The sequence below is a fragment of the Triticum dicoccoides genome, chromosome 6A, assembly GCF_002162155.2.
Source record: "Triticum dicoccoides isolate Atlit2015 ecotype Zavitan chromosome 6A, WEW_v2.0, whole genome shotgun sequence".
NCBI classification, from domain to species: Eukaryota; Viridiplantae; Streptophyta; class Magnoliopsida; order Poales; family Poaceae; genus Triticum; species Triticum dicoccoides.
In genome coordinates this window covers 410,978,981-410,993,405 of record NC_041390.1, presented here as the reverse complement: position 1 = coordinate 410,993,405, position 14,425 = coordinate 410,978,981, and the positions used below count along the sequence as shown (strand labels likewise).

At 44.7% G+C, this 14,425-nt stretch overlaps 1 protein-coding gene across 1 annotated transcript; it reads right to left on the bottom strand.

The window, feature by feature from the left end:
• Positions 1 to 113: 113 nt before the first annotated feature.
• LOC119317050 (nicotinamidase 1-like) lies at positions 114 to 2,428 on the bottom strand. Its single transcript, XM_037591443.1, has 5 exons — positions 2,196 to 2,428; positions 1,626 to 1,809; positions 1,287 to 1,420; positions 1,017 to 1,202; positions 114 to 420 (listed from the first exon to the last, which is right to left on the bottom strand). Exons 1-5 carry the CDS (start codon positions 2,349 to 2,351, stop codon positions 343 to 345), a joined length of 738 nt encoding a protein of 245 aa, XP_037447340.1. The 5' UTR covers positions 2,352 to 2,428; the 3' UTR covers positions 114 to 342.
• Between the last annotated feature and the right edge of the window lie 11,997 nt (positions 2,429 to 14,425).

Here is a 14,425-nt window from a genome sequence, read left to right as displayed (position 1 = left end):
CCCGGTCCAATCCACGTCTTTCCAAGCAATCTCATCAGCGGTTTTGGTTCATATTCTATGATGGGCAACCTTGGAACCCAGAATATATACGTACTACGCGGCACCAAAACATATATTGGAAATGGTATCTATTCTGCGTACTGTAAAGTAAATGCTTGTTAACATCACTCCTTGGATAATTACAGATAACCATGCATGGCACATACAGTGGAACAGTGTCAGTGCACAGGCGGCAGATACACCATCTGATTATTCTACATAGAGTGGATAAACAGGAGGACTACATAGAACTATAGCACGGTCCTTCCAGCAAGACTATCAGACCTGATGAATGATCTAGCCTTATTCTTCGAGAATTCCGTCAACTATCTTCGCACCCCTTGATTTGGCCATGTAAAGTCCCATGTGATGCATAAGATCCTGCATCATTATGAAAGGTTAGCTATAAGTCCATGTTTCTTTCTTTTAATGAGCAAGGGAACGCACAAGATATCAAAGCAAATTTGCTACCGTTGTGCCTATGCAGTGACTTTCAGATCAAGAGAAAGCAGCTGAACTCTACGCGTAGATACTTCACAGCCAACAAGACAATGCATTTTCGTGTAAAACTACTGCACTTTCTTTTAGGCAGAACATAATTCTCTCTTTGTTCTATTGCTATAAACTCCGGATCATATGGCCTATGTATTTAGCACGGTATAGACTCTGGATGCTAGGAACTTCGCAGCCAACACGACAGTGCATTTTCCATGTAAAACTAGTGCACTTTTTTTAGGCAGAACACAATTTTCCTCTTTGTTGATGTTCTATATAGCTATGGAAACTCCGGATCACATGGCATGGGATTTTGGTATGGTATATAAACTCTGGATGCTGGGAACTCCTTCAATGTCCTCTGTTTTACAAAACCTAATACTAGCTAAAATTACATGCTCCAGAATACAAAAGCTATCTACTCTCTTTCTGAAGTCTACACTCTCACTGACCATGCATAGTAGAGTTTAGTGGCTGAGTACCTGTGGATGGGCCAAAGCTCCCTTGATACTCCTGGCTACTTCGACAGGGAGGTCAAATGTCGCACATCCCTCGGAATAGATCACAACATCTTCCAACGGGGGCACTCGGCCAATGTTTCTTGCAGCCAGAGTAGAACTCACAAAGTCCAAAACACAGAAGTCAGTGCATATTCCTACAACCAAAACCTGCATCAAGCAAATTCATGAATCATTTATAAATGGGGATCACACTTTTTTCCACCGAACATTTAAATAGGAAGGATCTCTTACGGTTTTGATCTGGAACTTTGCGACCCACTCGCTGAAAACATTGGACCCGTCCTTCTCAAATGAAGCAAGATAACCATCAATGCAGTCCTTGCGCCTCATTGTCACATTTGGATCATTCTCCAGCCACTCCAGAGCTGCATATGGCAGATTGAACTTCGTCAGAATCCAGATATGGAACGTATTCTGCTGTCATTCTCCCATATCTTATCAGGTTACCAAAACCATCGATTTAGCATCCCAATTCAACATGAAAGAATCAGTTCATAGAAACTGAACATGCTCTACGAAAGGCTTAAGGTAATAAGTAATAATACAAAAAATGTGGAGCTGGTGTTTAACCTGGAACAAAGTTTTCTTCACCGGAGCCGATGATGCAGTGCGGCGGGAAAGGCGGCTCGGGCCTATCGGGATGGTGGGTATCAAGGAACGCAAAGACCGGCCAGTTCCTCTGGCAGAACACCTTGGCAAGCCTGGTAGACTCCTCCACCATCTTCTCGATCTGCTTATTTGGGGTGACAGGGGCCTGCAAACGCCATCTTTCTTATAAGTAAAACGAGTAATAATACTTCATGCAGATTGATATTAATTCATGGGAGGAAGAAAAGGGAAAGTGGAGATTCAAGATGGGCCGGAAAGAGAAAAAAGAGAGGAAGAGCGAGAAGTGCGTGACAAGAAAAGAACAAAAGAGCCAAGAAGCGAGGTAGGAGAAAGCTGCGAGAGGGTATCTGGCCCATTCACTCGCGTCTCCATCGTAGAGCAAGCAGCAAAACTCCAACTCTTTCGGCATGGTGGCATGCATCCACCCCACCGGATCACCGAGATCCCGCAAGAGTCGATCAACCTCGCGCGAAGGCTCTTCACTTGATAATATACTCAAAAACGGAGCAGAGGAGGGGGAGCAGAACTCACGAGGTTCCCGGCGCCGACGGTGCAGAAGCCGTTAACGAGGTCGACGAGGACGAGCCCCGTGCCGGGCGTCAGGAGAAGGTCGGCGTCCGGCAGGAAGGGCGCCGCCGAGCGGAGCAGGTCAATCGCGGCGGCGCCGCCGCCGGCTTCGGACCCCATGGAGATGCGTGAAGGGAAGGGGCGGTTGGTGGTTTGGGTTTGACTGGTCCCGATCAACTAGTCGTCACGAGCCCTGTTTTGTCTAATCTTTCTCGACTGGCACCATCCAGTTGTAGAGGCGGGACCCGGATTGGGCAAACTTGGTCAAACGACATCCAAGATGAGAAGGAAATTCATTCGTCCACCTGGGTGAACTGATTTGATAAAAAGAAATGTGGCTGCGCGCGGATATGAGCGAACAGATGGGGAAAACAACTAATACGGCCTACATCAAGGAGTGGTTGGAGTGAGTGAGAAGGCGCCGAGCTGATTTGCGGTGCGATTGACAAGTCAAGTTTAGGTTTAGGGCATCTCCACAGGTTATATGTTAGTTTTGTTAGTAAAATGTCCATGCCATCAACAAATAAGCTATCATACAACTACTGTAATGAGTTGTATGTAAGCTATCCAATAGATGATGAAAAAATAAATGTGATTGCTCTCTATTTTATTTTGCAGCTTGTGCAAAGGTTGTTGGTTAATCTACATACAATTTTGCTCTCTCTTCACATTTAATATATGCCACATCATCATTATGTCCTAGGTGGCAAATTTACCAACATATATCTTACAACTGTTGGAGATGCCCTTACTTTACTCCCTCCGGTCCTCTTTTTACTTCGTATATAAGATTTGTCTAAAATTAAGCCTCGTAAAATTTGATCAACTTTAGAGAAAATAATACCAACATTCATAATAAGAAATTAATATCAGTAGGTGTGTCATGATTTAAACTTTCATATTGTATAACTTTAGCATGGTAGATATTGATATTTTTTCATATAAATATGGTCAAAATTTGTGAAGTTTGACTTCAGATAATTCTTACATGCAGAGTAAAAAGGACCGGAGGAGGTATCATGTCGATTGGTAGCACGACGCATCACGCCGTTGTTATCTATCACCGCTGAGCAAAACACATGAACGAGATTTCATACCCATTTGTGTTTGGTTATTTTTGTGAAGAAAAGACGCTAGGGACGCTCGGCTTTGTTGACTTAATAAAGGTAGAAACGACATAGGAGTCAAATACAGAATCAACACAAATAACATCGCACACAATATAGTCCGATGCTAGAAGCAGATTATGTTCATGTAATGAAACGGTAGGGCTACATCAAAATCGCGGGCTCGGGCAGCGACTTGATGGCGGTTGGTGGCGTGGATGTCCCTAAGTTTGGACAACACAACGTCAGCATACTCACAGTCCTTCTTCTTTCCTATAGGTCTACATTGTTACAAAAATAAAAGCCATTTCAAAATACAGTTAGCAGGATGGGAGGGTAAAATTCCCTCGATGACAAGTTCGTTTTGAACGGTTCAGCCTATACCAATGCACCAAAAATACGCTATGCTAATCTCCATGATTGGCCTCAGGCGTTCTGAAGCAAGCCTAACAGATCTTGCATCAAATTAGGGCGCCAATCAACGCCAAAACATTGGCGCACATAGCTCCAGAGGAACAAAGTTGGAGCACATTGAAAGAGCAAGTGATCTACGTTCTCAGGGGTGCCGCACAGAGCACACATACCGTTACTGAGGTTGTTGCGTCTATGAAGATTCATTGCAGTAGGGAGGCGATCTTTAGAAGCTTGAGATAGGCACGTTGCTCAAAGATCCTTTAAAAAAATCCTAGCCTAGGACCATGAAATAGCTTGGAGTACATGGATATGACTTAGAAGCTCCCCGAAGGTTCCAAGTCCTAAGATATCATGTCTTTTGAACCGGGGAGCTGGGTCTGATTAGTGATATTCTATAAAACTTTCCAGGAGTCAGATTCGAGGATAGAAAGGTTATAGAAGAATGAAATGTTAGTGGTTTCATCCACACAAACGTCTTTAACTAAGATAACAGGGTCGGGAGCAATTGCAAATAGTTTAGGAAACTTGACGAACAAGAGAACATCTGAAATCCATCCACTTGCACGTCGAAAATTTGGTAACGGCCCCATCCCTGCCGTAAAGTTAGCCCACTGTTGAAGATATATTTGTAGGATTGGATCCCATTCTAGAATTGCGACCCTTTGGAAGAGGAAGCAAAAATTGAAGAGTTGGAGAAATATTTAGCTTTAAGAAGCCTAGCCCACAAGCTATGGTCGCGTTGAGAAATTTTCCAAATCCATTTCGAAATTAAAGAAGGACTCATATTTTTGGATTTGGTAATCCCAAGCCCCCCTTGGGTTTTATGTTTACATAGTTCTTCTCAACGAACCATGTGATATTTTCCGCTTGGTGTCACCCGCTTCCCAGAAGAATCTAGAACAAACTCTATCGAACTACGCGTGAACTCCATCGCCCAAGATGAACAAACCATATCAAAGGTTGGGATAGCAAAACGGCACACATTTGTAAGCGTGAGCGTGGCGCCCGAGGACATGAGTCTTCCCGCCACAGATCTACACGCTCAACAACTTTGAGTACCAATGTACCATCATATCCCAATCTGAAGCTTGTAGAGATTAGTTGGAGTAGGATAAACCTAGGTACACAATCGACAACTCAGACCTCTGGTAATTGAGAAGGCTAGCGATGTGTTGGCCTTCCATTGCGCATCCATCCCTAGGACGCAATTCGCTCTTGGCGTACTTAATTTTGAGCCCTGACATGGCTTCAAAGCATATGAGAAGGATCGTGAGAGTTGCAATACTAATAGGATCATGCTCAAACAAGAGCAGGGTGTCACCGACATATTGTAAGTGCGCAACTCCGCCCGAGATGAGGTAAGAAATGACACCTTTAAGGTGGCCAGCCTCCTTGGCTTTGGAAATCATGGAAGAAAGGGAATCGGCTATGATGTCAAAGAGCAAGGGGGAGATTGGGTCCCCTTGCCTAAGACCTCGCTTGCTGGAAAAACATGGGCCTGGTTCACCATTAATGCAAATCAAAGTTTGTCCGTTGTGACGTCCCTGATTCAATCGTACACTAATCATACATACAAATGTGTACGATCAAGATCAGGGACTCACGAGAAGATATCACAACACAACTCTAGACACAAATTAAAGTCATACAAGCTTTTACATTACAAGCCAGGGGCCTCGAGGGCTCGAATACATAATCTCGAATACAAATGAGTCAGCGGAAGCAACAATATCTGAGTACAGAAATAAGTTAAACAAGTTTGCCTTAAGAAGGCTAGCACAAACATCTACGATGTTCGAAAAGGCAAGGCTTACTGCTTGGGAGCCTCCTATCTACTCCTGGTCATCGGCGGCCTCCACGTAGTAGTAAGCATCCTAGGGGTAGTAGTAGTCTGTAGGGAAACGTTGCATGGAAAATAATATTTTTTTACGCACTAGCAAGAGCTATCCATAAAGATTCATATCTATGAGAGGGGGAGCGCATCTTCATACCCTTGAAGATTGCTAGGCGGAAGCGTTTATCAACGTGGTTGATGTAGTTGTACACATTCATGATCCGTATGTTGAGCCATAGGGTCATTTCTTGGGGAGAGGGCCTCCCCAAAGTCGATTTGGAATCCAAAGAAGAGTCCTTCTCGGACTCCAGGGCCAAACGCCATGGTTCCTGGCGTTAATGTAAACGCCACGGACTACAACGTCTGGCCCAGGGCTAGACGCTAGGAACCTTGGTGTCTAGCCCCTGCCCTCCGAGAAAACCCCTTTGTGCATTGTCTTAAGGCCTCGTGGGCCTTACCCATTGGCCCAACCATATCATCCTATCAATCTTTACCTCCAGACCATTCCGGGGCTCCTCATCATGTCGGTGATCTCATTCGGGACTTCGAACACCATTCGGTCACCAACATACATAACTCATATAATACTATATCATCAACGAACATTAAGCGTGCGGACCCTACGGGTTCAAGAATGATGTAGACATGACCGAGACGCTTCTCCGGTCAATAACCAATAGCGGGACCTGGATGCCCATATTGGTTCCTACATATTCTATGAAGATCTTTATCGGCCGGACCTTTATGACAACATACATAGTCCCCTTTGTTCGTCTGTATATTACTTGCCCGAGATTCGGTCGTCAGTATCTCCATACCTAGTTCAATCTTGTTACCGACAAGTCTCTTTACTCGTTCTGTAATACATCATCCCGTAACTAACTCCTTAGTCACTTTGCTTGCAAGCTTCTTGTGATGTTGTATTACCAAGAGGGCCGAGAGATACCTCTCCGTCATATGGAGTTACAAATCCCAGTCTCGATCCATGCCAACTCAACAGACACCTTCGGAGATACTCCCTCCATTTCTTTTTAGTCTGCATATAAGATTTGGTCAAAGTCAAGCGTTGTAAAGTATGGCCAACTTTTTAGAAAAAATATCAACATCTACAATACTAAAGTTATATATTATGAAAATTAATTTCATCATGCATATAATAATATTGATTTCATAGTATGAATATTGATATTTTCTCCTACAAATCTAGTCAAACTTTACATAGTTTGACTTTGACCAAATCTTATAAGCGAACTAAAAAGAAAACGGAGGGAGTACCTGTAGAGAACCTTTATGATCACCCAGTTAGGTTGTGACGTTTGATGACACACACGGCATTCCTCCGGAGTCCGGGAGTTGCACGATCCCATGGTCGAAGAAACATGTATTAGACATTAAGAAAGTAGGAGCAATAAACTAAACGATCATATGCTATGATAACGGTTGGGTCTTGTCCATCACATCATTCTCCTAATGATGTGATCCCGTTATCAAATGACAACTCTGATACGTCTCCAACGTATCTATAATTTTTGATTGTTCCATGCTATTATATTATCCATCTTGGATGTTTTATATGCATTTATATGCTATTTTATATGATTTTTGGGACTAACCTATTAACCTAGAGCCCAGTGCCAGTTTCTGTTTTTTTTCCTTGTTTTTAAGTTTCGTAGAAAAGGAATATCAAACTGAGTCCAATTGACCTGAAATTCTACGATTGTTTTTGGACCAAAAGAAGCCCCCGAAGCAAAAGAGTTGGGCCAGAAGAGCCACGAAACCACTTTTCCACCGCCGCAACCTTCTGTACCCATGAGATCCCATCTTGGGGCCTTTTCCGGCATCCTGCTGAAGGGGGATTCGATCACAGAGGGCTTCTACATCAAGACCATTGCCTCTCCGATGAAGCGTGAGTAGTTTACCACATACCTATTGGTCCATAGCTAGTATCTAGATGACTTCTTTTCTCTCTTTGATTCTCAATACAAAGTTCTCCTCGATGTTCTTGGAGATCTATTCGATGTAATACTCTTTTGCAGTGTGTTTGCCGAGGTCCGATGAATTGTGGATTTATGATCAACTTATCTATGAATATTATTTGAATCTCCTCTGAATTCTTATATGCATGATTTGATATCTTTGCAAGTCTCTTCGAACTATCGATTTGGTTTGGCCAACTAGATTGGTTTTTCTTGCAATGGGAGAAGTGCTTAGCTTTGGGTTCAATCTTGTGGTGCTCGATCCTAGTGACAGAAGGGGAACTGACACGTATTGTATTGTTGCCATCGAGGATAAAAAGATGGGGTTTTCATCATATTGTTTGAGTTAATTCCTATACATCATGTCATCTTACTTAAGGCGTTACTCCATTCTTTATGAATTTAATACTCTAGGTGCATGCTGGATAGCGGTCGATGTGTGGAGTAATAGTAGTAGATGCATAATCATTTCGGTCTACTTGACATGGACGTGATGTCTATATTCATGATCATTGCCTTAGATATCGTCATAACTTTGCGCTTTTCTATCAATTGCTCGGCAGTAATTTGTTCACCCACCATAATAATTTCTATCTTGAGAGAAGCCTCTAGTGAAACCTATGGCCCCCGGGTCTATTTTCCATCTTATAAGTTTCTGATCTACAATTCTAGTTTTCTATTTACTTTCTTTGCAATCTTTTACTTTCCGTTCCATAAACCAAAAATACCAAAAATATTACTTTACCGTTTATCCATCTCTATCAGATCTCACGTGGAAATAACCGTGAAGAGATTGACAACCCCTTTATCGCGTTGGGTGCAAGTTGATGTTTGTTTGTGCAGGTATTCGGTGGCTTCTGCATTGTCTCCTACTGGATTGATACCTTAGTTCTCAAAACTGAGGGAAATACTTACTCTACTTTGTTGCATCACCCTTTCCTCTTCAAATGAAAAACCAACGCAAGCTCAAGAGGTAGCAAACTCATGTCTATGGTTAGGAAACCTTAACCATCTTTTATCAATGAGCTAGTCTAGTAGAGGCTCACTAGGGACACAATATTTGTTTATGTATCCACACACGTATTTAAGTTTCCGGTCAATACAATTCTAGCATGAATAGTAAAACTTTATCATGATTAAGGAAATATAATTAAAAACATTTTATTACTGCCTCTAGGGCATATTTCCATCAGTCTCCCACTTGCACTAGAGTCAATAATCTAGTTCACATCGCCATGTGATTGACACCCAAAGAGTTCACTAGAGTCAATAATCTAGTTCACATCGCCATGTGATTAACACCCAGAGAGTCCACTAGAGTCAATAATCTAGTTCACATCACCATGTGATTAACACCCAAAGAGTTCACTAGAGTCAATAATCTAGTTCACATCGCCATGTGATTAACACCCAAACAGTTCTAAGGTGTGATCATGTTTTGCTTGTGAGAGATGTTTTTAGTCAACAGGTCTGCAACATTCAGATTAGTGTGTACTTTTATAATATCTATGTCTACAATGCTTTGCATAGAGCTACTCTAGCTAATTGCTCCCACGTTCAATACGTATCCAGATTAAGACTTAGAGTCATCCGGATCAGTGTCAAAGATTGCATCGATGTAACCCTTTACGACGAACTCTTTATCACCTCCATAACCGAGAAACATTTCCTTAGTCCTCTTTAGGTGCCTAAGGATAATTTTGACCACCGTCCAGTGATCCGCTCTTGGATCACTATTGTACCTCTCTGCCAAACTTATGGCAAGGCACACATCATGTCGGGTACACAACATGGCATACATTATAGAACCTATGGCTGAGTGATACATCTCCGTCGTATCTATAATTTTTGATTGTTTCATGCCAATATTATACAACTTTTACATACTTTTAGCAACTTTTAATATGATTTATTGGACTAACCTATTGATCCAGTGCCCTGTGCCAGTTCCTGTTTTCTGCATGTTTTTTGTATCACAGAGTATCCATATCAAACGAAGTCCAAATGAAATAAAATTTCACGGAGAATTATTTTGGAATATATGTGATTTTTGGGAGTTGGAATCACCGCAAACGGAGGCCCGTGGTGGGCACAACCCACTAGGGCGCGCCAGAGGAGCCAGGCGTGCCGTGGTGGATTGTGCTCACCTCGTACGTCGGTTGGACCTCTACCTCGGGCGCTGAGGGAGTCCTGGACTAAGGGGTCCTCGGGCGTCGGACCAATTGGATATGGGTCGGACTGATGGGCCGTGAAGATACAAAGACCAAAGACTATACCCGTGTCCGGATGGGACTCTCCTTGGCGTGGAAGGCAAGCTTGGCGATCAACTATGAAGATTCTTTTCTCTGTAAAACCAACCTTGTGTAACCCTAGATCCCTCCTGTGTCTATATAAACCAGAGGGCTAGGTCTGTAGATACCCCAGAATAATCATAGCCAGGCTAGACTTTTAGGGTTTAGCCATTACGATCTCGTGGTAGATCAACTCTTGTAATACTCATATTCATCAAAATCAATCAAGCAGGAAGTAGGGTATTACCTCCATAGAGAGGGCCCGAACCTGGGTAAACATTGTGTCCCCCGTCTCCTATTACCATCGATCCTAGACGCACAGTTCGGGACCCCCTACCCGAGATCCGCCGGTTTTGACACCGACATTGGTGCTTTCATTGAGAGTTCCACTGTGCCGTCGAAAGTTAGGATCGATGGCTCGCCTTGTTCTCAAGGATAAAGTTACCTCCGGAGGAACACTGGCCCCAGGCCAAACCCTTCGGCTGGGCGGCTTCATTACGACTGCCCGTTCGGCCACTAAGCCGACGATGGCTTCTCGGGTCATCAAAAATCCCCTTCATGTTGACTCTAACTACTCCAAGCAGATGGATCCGACGGAGCTGTCGTCTTTAAACGAGCGCCTAGATTGCATCGCCGCCTTGGGGGTCGCCACGGACTAGATCGGATTGGGCTTAAACCCAACCAGGGAGAAATTAGAACTTCACCGATCACCCATCAAGTAGCGGTAGTAGAGGAGCAAGACGACAACTCTTCCTCTATACTAAGGACGAACTACGTTCGGATCTCTGAACTTGAAGAGCCGAATACCTACCCACAGAAAGACATGTCCTGTCCTCCAAACACAGAATCGGATGACAAGCCCAAAAAACCAGCTGACATCCCGGAGCCCGATCTACTAAATCCGAAGATTCTCCAAACTTTGGATCCCATTTGGGTCAGGGTTCGGACTTCAATCCACCCACCCACCCAGACATAAGCGCTCTCAGGGGCATATGGTAGCAGTACAAGGAAACGGCCCACCACTTCTGGGCTAGATTCCTCCTTGTCAAAGATAAGATTGAATGCGACAACGAACACACGATCACAACGTTTCGCAGCAATTGCACAGATGAAGGAATCCTCAACGCCATCAGCCGTCGTTGCATATCACGATTCGCAGACTTGGCAACCATAGTATACAAGTACTGCGCAATGGAAAGCGCCTGGAAAACTCAGGCAGCCTGCTGGGAACCGCCGGTTTCCACCTAATCCCTCGTTCAGGTGAAAAGGATGCACCCTAGTGGCACGCCCGTCCCAATGACAAAGAAGTACAAGCCCATTATGAGACGCAGAACGGTTCTGGAGGGATGGCTCGATGGACCATGCAAGCTACACACAACACCGGACACTATATCAACTCACAGCCTTAGAGCATATTGGATACTCTGGCAGGTGGCCAAGAGTGGCGAGGATATCATCACCAAAAATAACCCAGAGCAACATCCTCTAGAAGACGATGACCCCAGAGTACTGACGGTCTTCGAGACTTTCGCTTCAAACAATAAGTGTAAAAGGGCACTCCGCGGCCTCGCCAAAGTCTGTCAAATCGCAGCAACAAACCCTTGGAACAACATGGCCATAACTTTCAATGTCGATGACGAACCAAAAGTCAGGACAATCCGGGCACTAGCCGCCTTGGTCCTCAGTCTGATCGTGGACGACTTTCGGCTCACCAAGGTTCTCATGGACGGTGGCAACGGATTAAACCTCATTTACGAGGACACACTCAGTAAAATGGAAATAGACAGGAGCCGCATCAAGCAAAGTAGCACGACCTTCCAGGGAATTATTCCCAGCCGGGAGGCGAGATGCGCGGGAAAAATCACACTCGACGTGGTATTCGGCACACCAGAGAACTATCAGACCGAAGAACTAACCTTCCAAGTGCCCCCTTTCAACATCGGATATCACGCCTATTGGGGCGAGATGCATTCACATGCTTCTAGGCTATACCTCACTATGGGTATATGAAGCTCAAGATGCCGGGGCCCAACGGCATAATCACTCTTGCTAGTGATCCGGACATAGCACTCCGCGCTGAAAACAAAACCGCATCACTGGCCCTTGAGGCATTATCCGAAGCCCTCGCGGCCGAAGAATTAACCGCATTATGCTCCATGGTGGATAAGGACGACGTAATCTTGGAAAAATGACCCAAATCCACCTCCTTCAAACCAGCAGAAGAAATAGTCAAATTCCAAGTCCATCCAACGGACCCCAAGAAGACAGCATCTATCGGGGCACAATTAGACCCAATGGTCGACACCGCGCTACGAGAATTTCTGCGCGAAAATTGGGATATATTTGCCTGGCATCCTTCTGATATGCCAGGAATCCCACGCAGATTGGACGAACACAGCCTCAACATATTGAAGGGATATAAACCGGTCAAACAAACACTGCGGCGTTTTTCCGAACCCAAACGTCAAGCGATGGGGGAGGAGCTAGCGAAGTTAACAGAGGTCTGATTCATTAGAGAAATAAAACACCCGGACTGGCTAGCAAACTTGGTGATGGTACCAAAAAAGGATAAATCCTGGCGCCTGTGCGTTGGTTTCAAAGACCTCAATAAGGCCTGCCTTAAGGATCCCTTCCCCCTCCCCCGCATCGACCAAATTATCAATGCCACCGCAGGACACGATTTGCTATGCTTCCTCGACGCATATTCCGGATACCATCAAATCAAAATGAAGGAGTCCGATCAAGCCGCAACAACATTCATTACCCCATACGGGCTATTCTGCTTCAACACCATGCCCTTCGGGCTCAAAAACGCTGGGGCCACCTACCAACGCATGATTCAAACATGCCTGGAGAAACATATCGGCAAGACAGTTGAAGCATACGTGGACGACATCGTCATTAAAACTAGGCACGTCGACTCACTAATAGACGATTTACGTCTCACATTTGACAACCTCCGTACATATGACATCAAGCTTAATCGAGAAAAGTGTGTTTTCTACGTTCCTGCTGGAAAGCTGCTGGGCTTCATCATTTCCAATAGAGGAATTGAAGCAAATCCAGCCAAAATCTGAGCCTTGTCACAATTGGCCACACCAAGGGACCTTAAACAGGTCCAAAAACTCGCTGGGTGCGTGGCAGCTTTAAGCCGCTTTATCTCCAGATTGGGGGAAAAGGCATTGCCATTGTATCGCCTCCTCCGGCGCACCAATCACTTTGAGTGGACGGATGCGACAACAGCCGGACTGGAAGAAATAAAAACCCTTCTCGCGAGCAACCCAATACTGGCCGCACCAAACGTCGGCGAACCCATGTTATTATACATATCGGCAACACACCAGGTGGTGAGTGCCGTGCTCGTCATGGAACGAGACCAGGACGGACACAAATTCCCAATTCAGAAGCCGATATATTACGTATCCACCGTTGTCACACCATGCAAATCCTGGTACCCTCATTATCAAAAGATAGCATACGCGGTCTTCATGGCATCCTGGAAGCTACGACACTACTTCCAAGAATGTTCTATCATGGTGGCTTCCGAAGTACCCCTCAATGATATAATAAACAACCGCGATGCTACGAGTCGGATAACCAAATGGGCCATTGAGCTCCTTCCATTTGACATAACATACAAACCACGCCAAGCCATCAAATCCCAAGTACTAGCGCAAGGAAGCTTATATCCGGAAAAAAATGTGTTAAAATCTAAGAGCAACTGGAGTTACGGATCTCCCGGAATATAAGAAACGGTTTTCGGCCAGATCTAGGGAACGCGAAACAGAAGAGAACAGAGAGGGAGATCCAATCTCGGAGGGGCTCCCGCCCCTCCGCCGCCATGGAGACCAAGGACCAGAGGAGGAACTCTCCTCCCATCTAGGGGGAGGCCAAGGAATAAGAATAAGGAGGGGGGCTCTCTCCCCCCTCGCTTCCGGTGGCGCCGGAGTGCCACCGGGGCAACGATCGGGACGGAGATCTATATCAACAATCTTGCTACTGTCAACACCAACTTTCTCCCCCTCTATGCAGCGGTGTAACACCTCTTCCCCCCGCTATAATCTCTACTTAAACATGGTGCTCAACTCCATATATTATTTCCCAATGATCTATGGTTATCCTATGATGTTTGAGTAGATCCGTTTTGTCATGTGGGTTAATCGTGATCTTGGTTGGTATGATTGTATATTTTCTTTATGGTTCTGTCCTACGGTGCCCTCCATTCTCGTGCAAATGTGAGCCCCCCCCCCCCCGCTGTAGGGTGTTGCAATATGTTCATGGTTCGCTTACGGTGGGTTGCGAGAGTGACAGAAACTTAAACCCAAGTAGGTGGGGTATGATGTATGGGAATAAAGAGGACTTGATACTTAATGCTATGGTTGGGTTTCACGACCTTAATGATCTTTAGTAGTTGCGGATGCTTGCTAGAGTTCCAATCATAAGTACATATGATCCAAGTAGAGAAAGTATGTTAGCTCATGCCTCTCCCTCATATAAAATTGCAAGAATGATTACCGGTACTTGCTATCGATTGCCCAGGAACAAATAACTTTCTTGTTGACACAAACCCTTT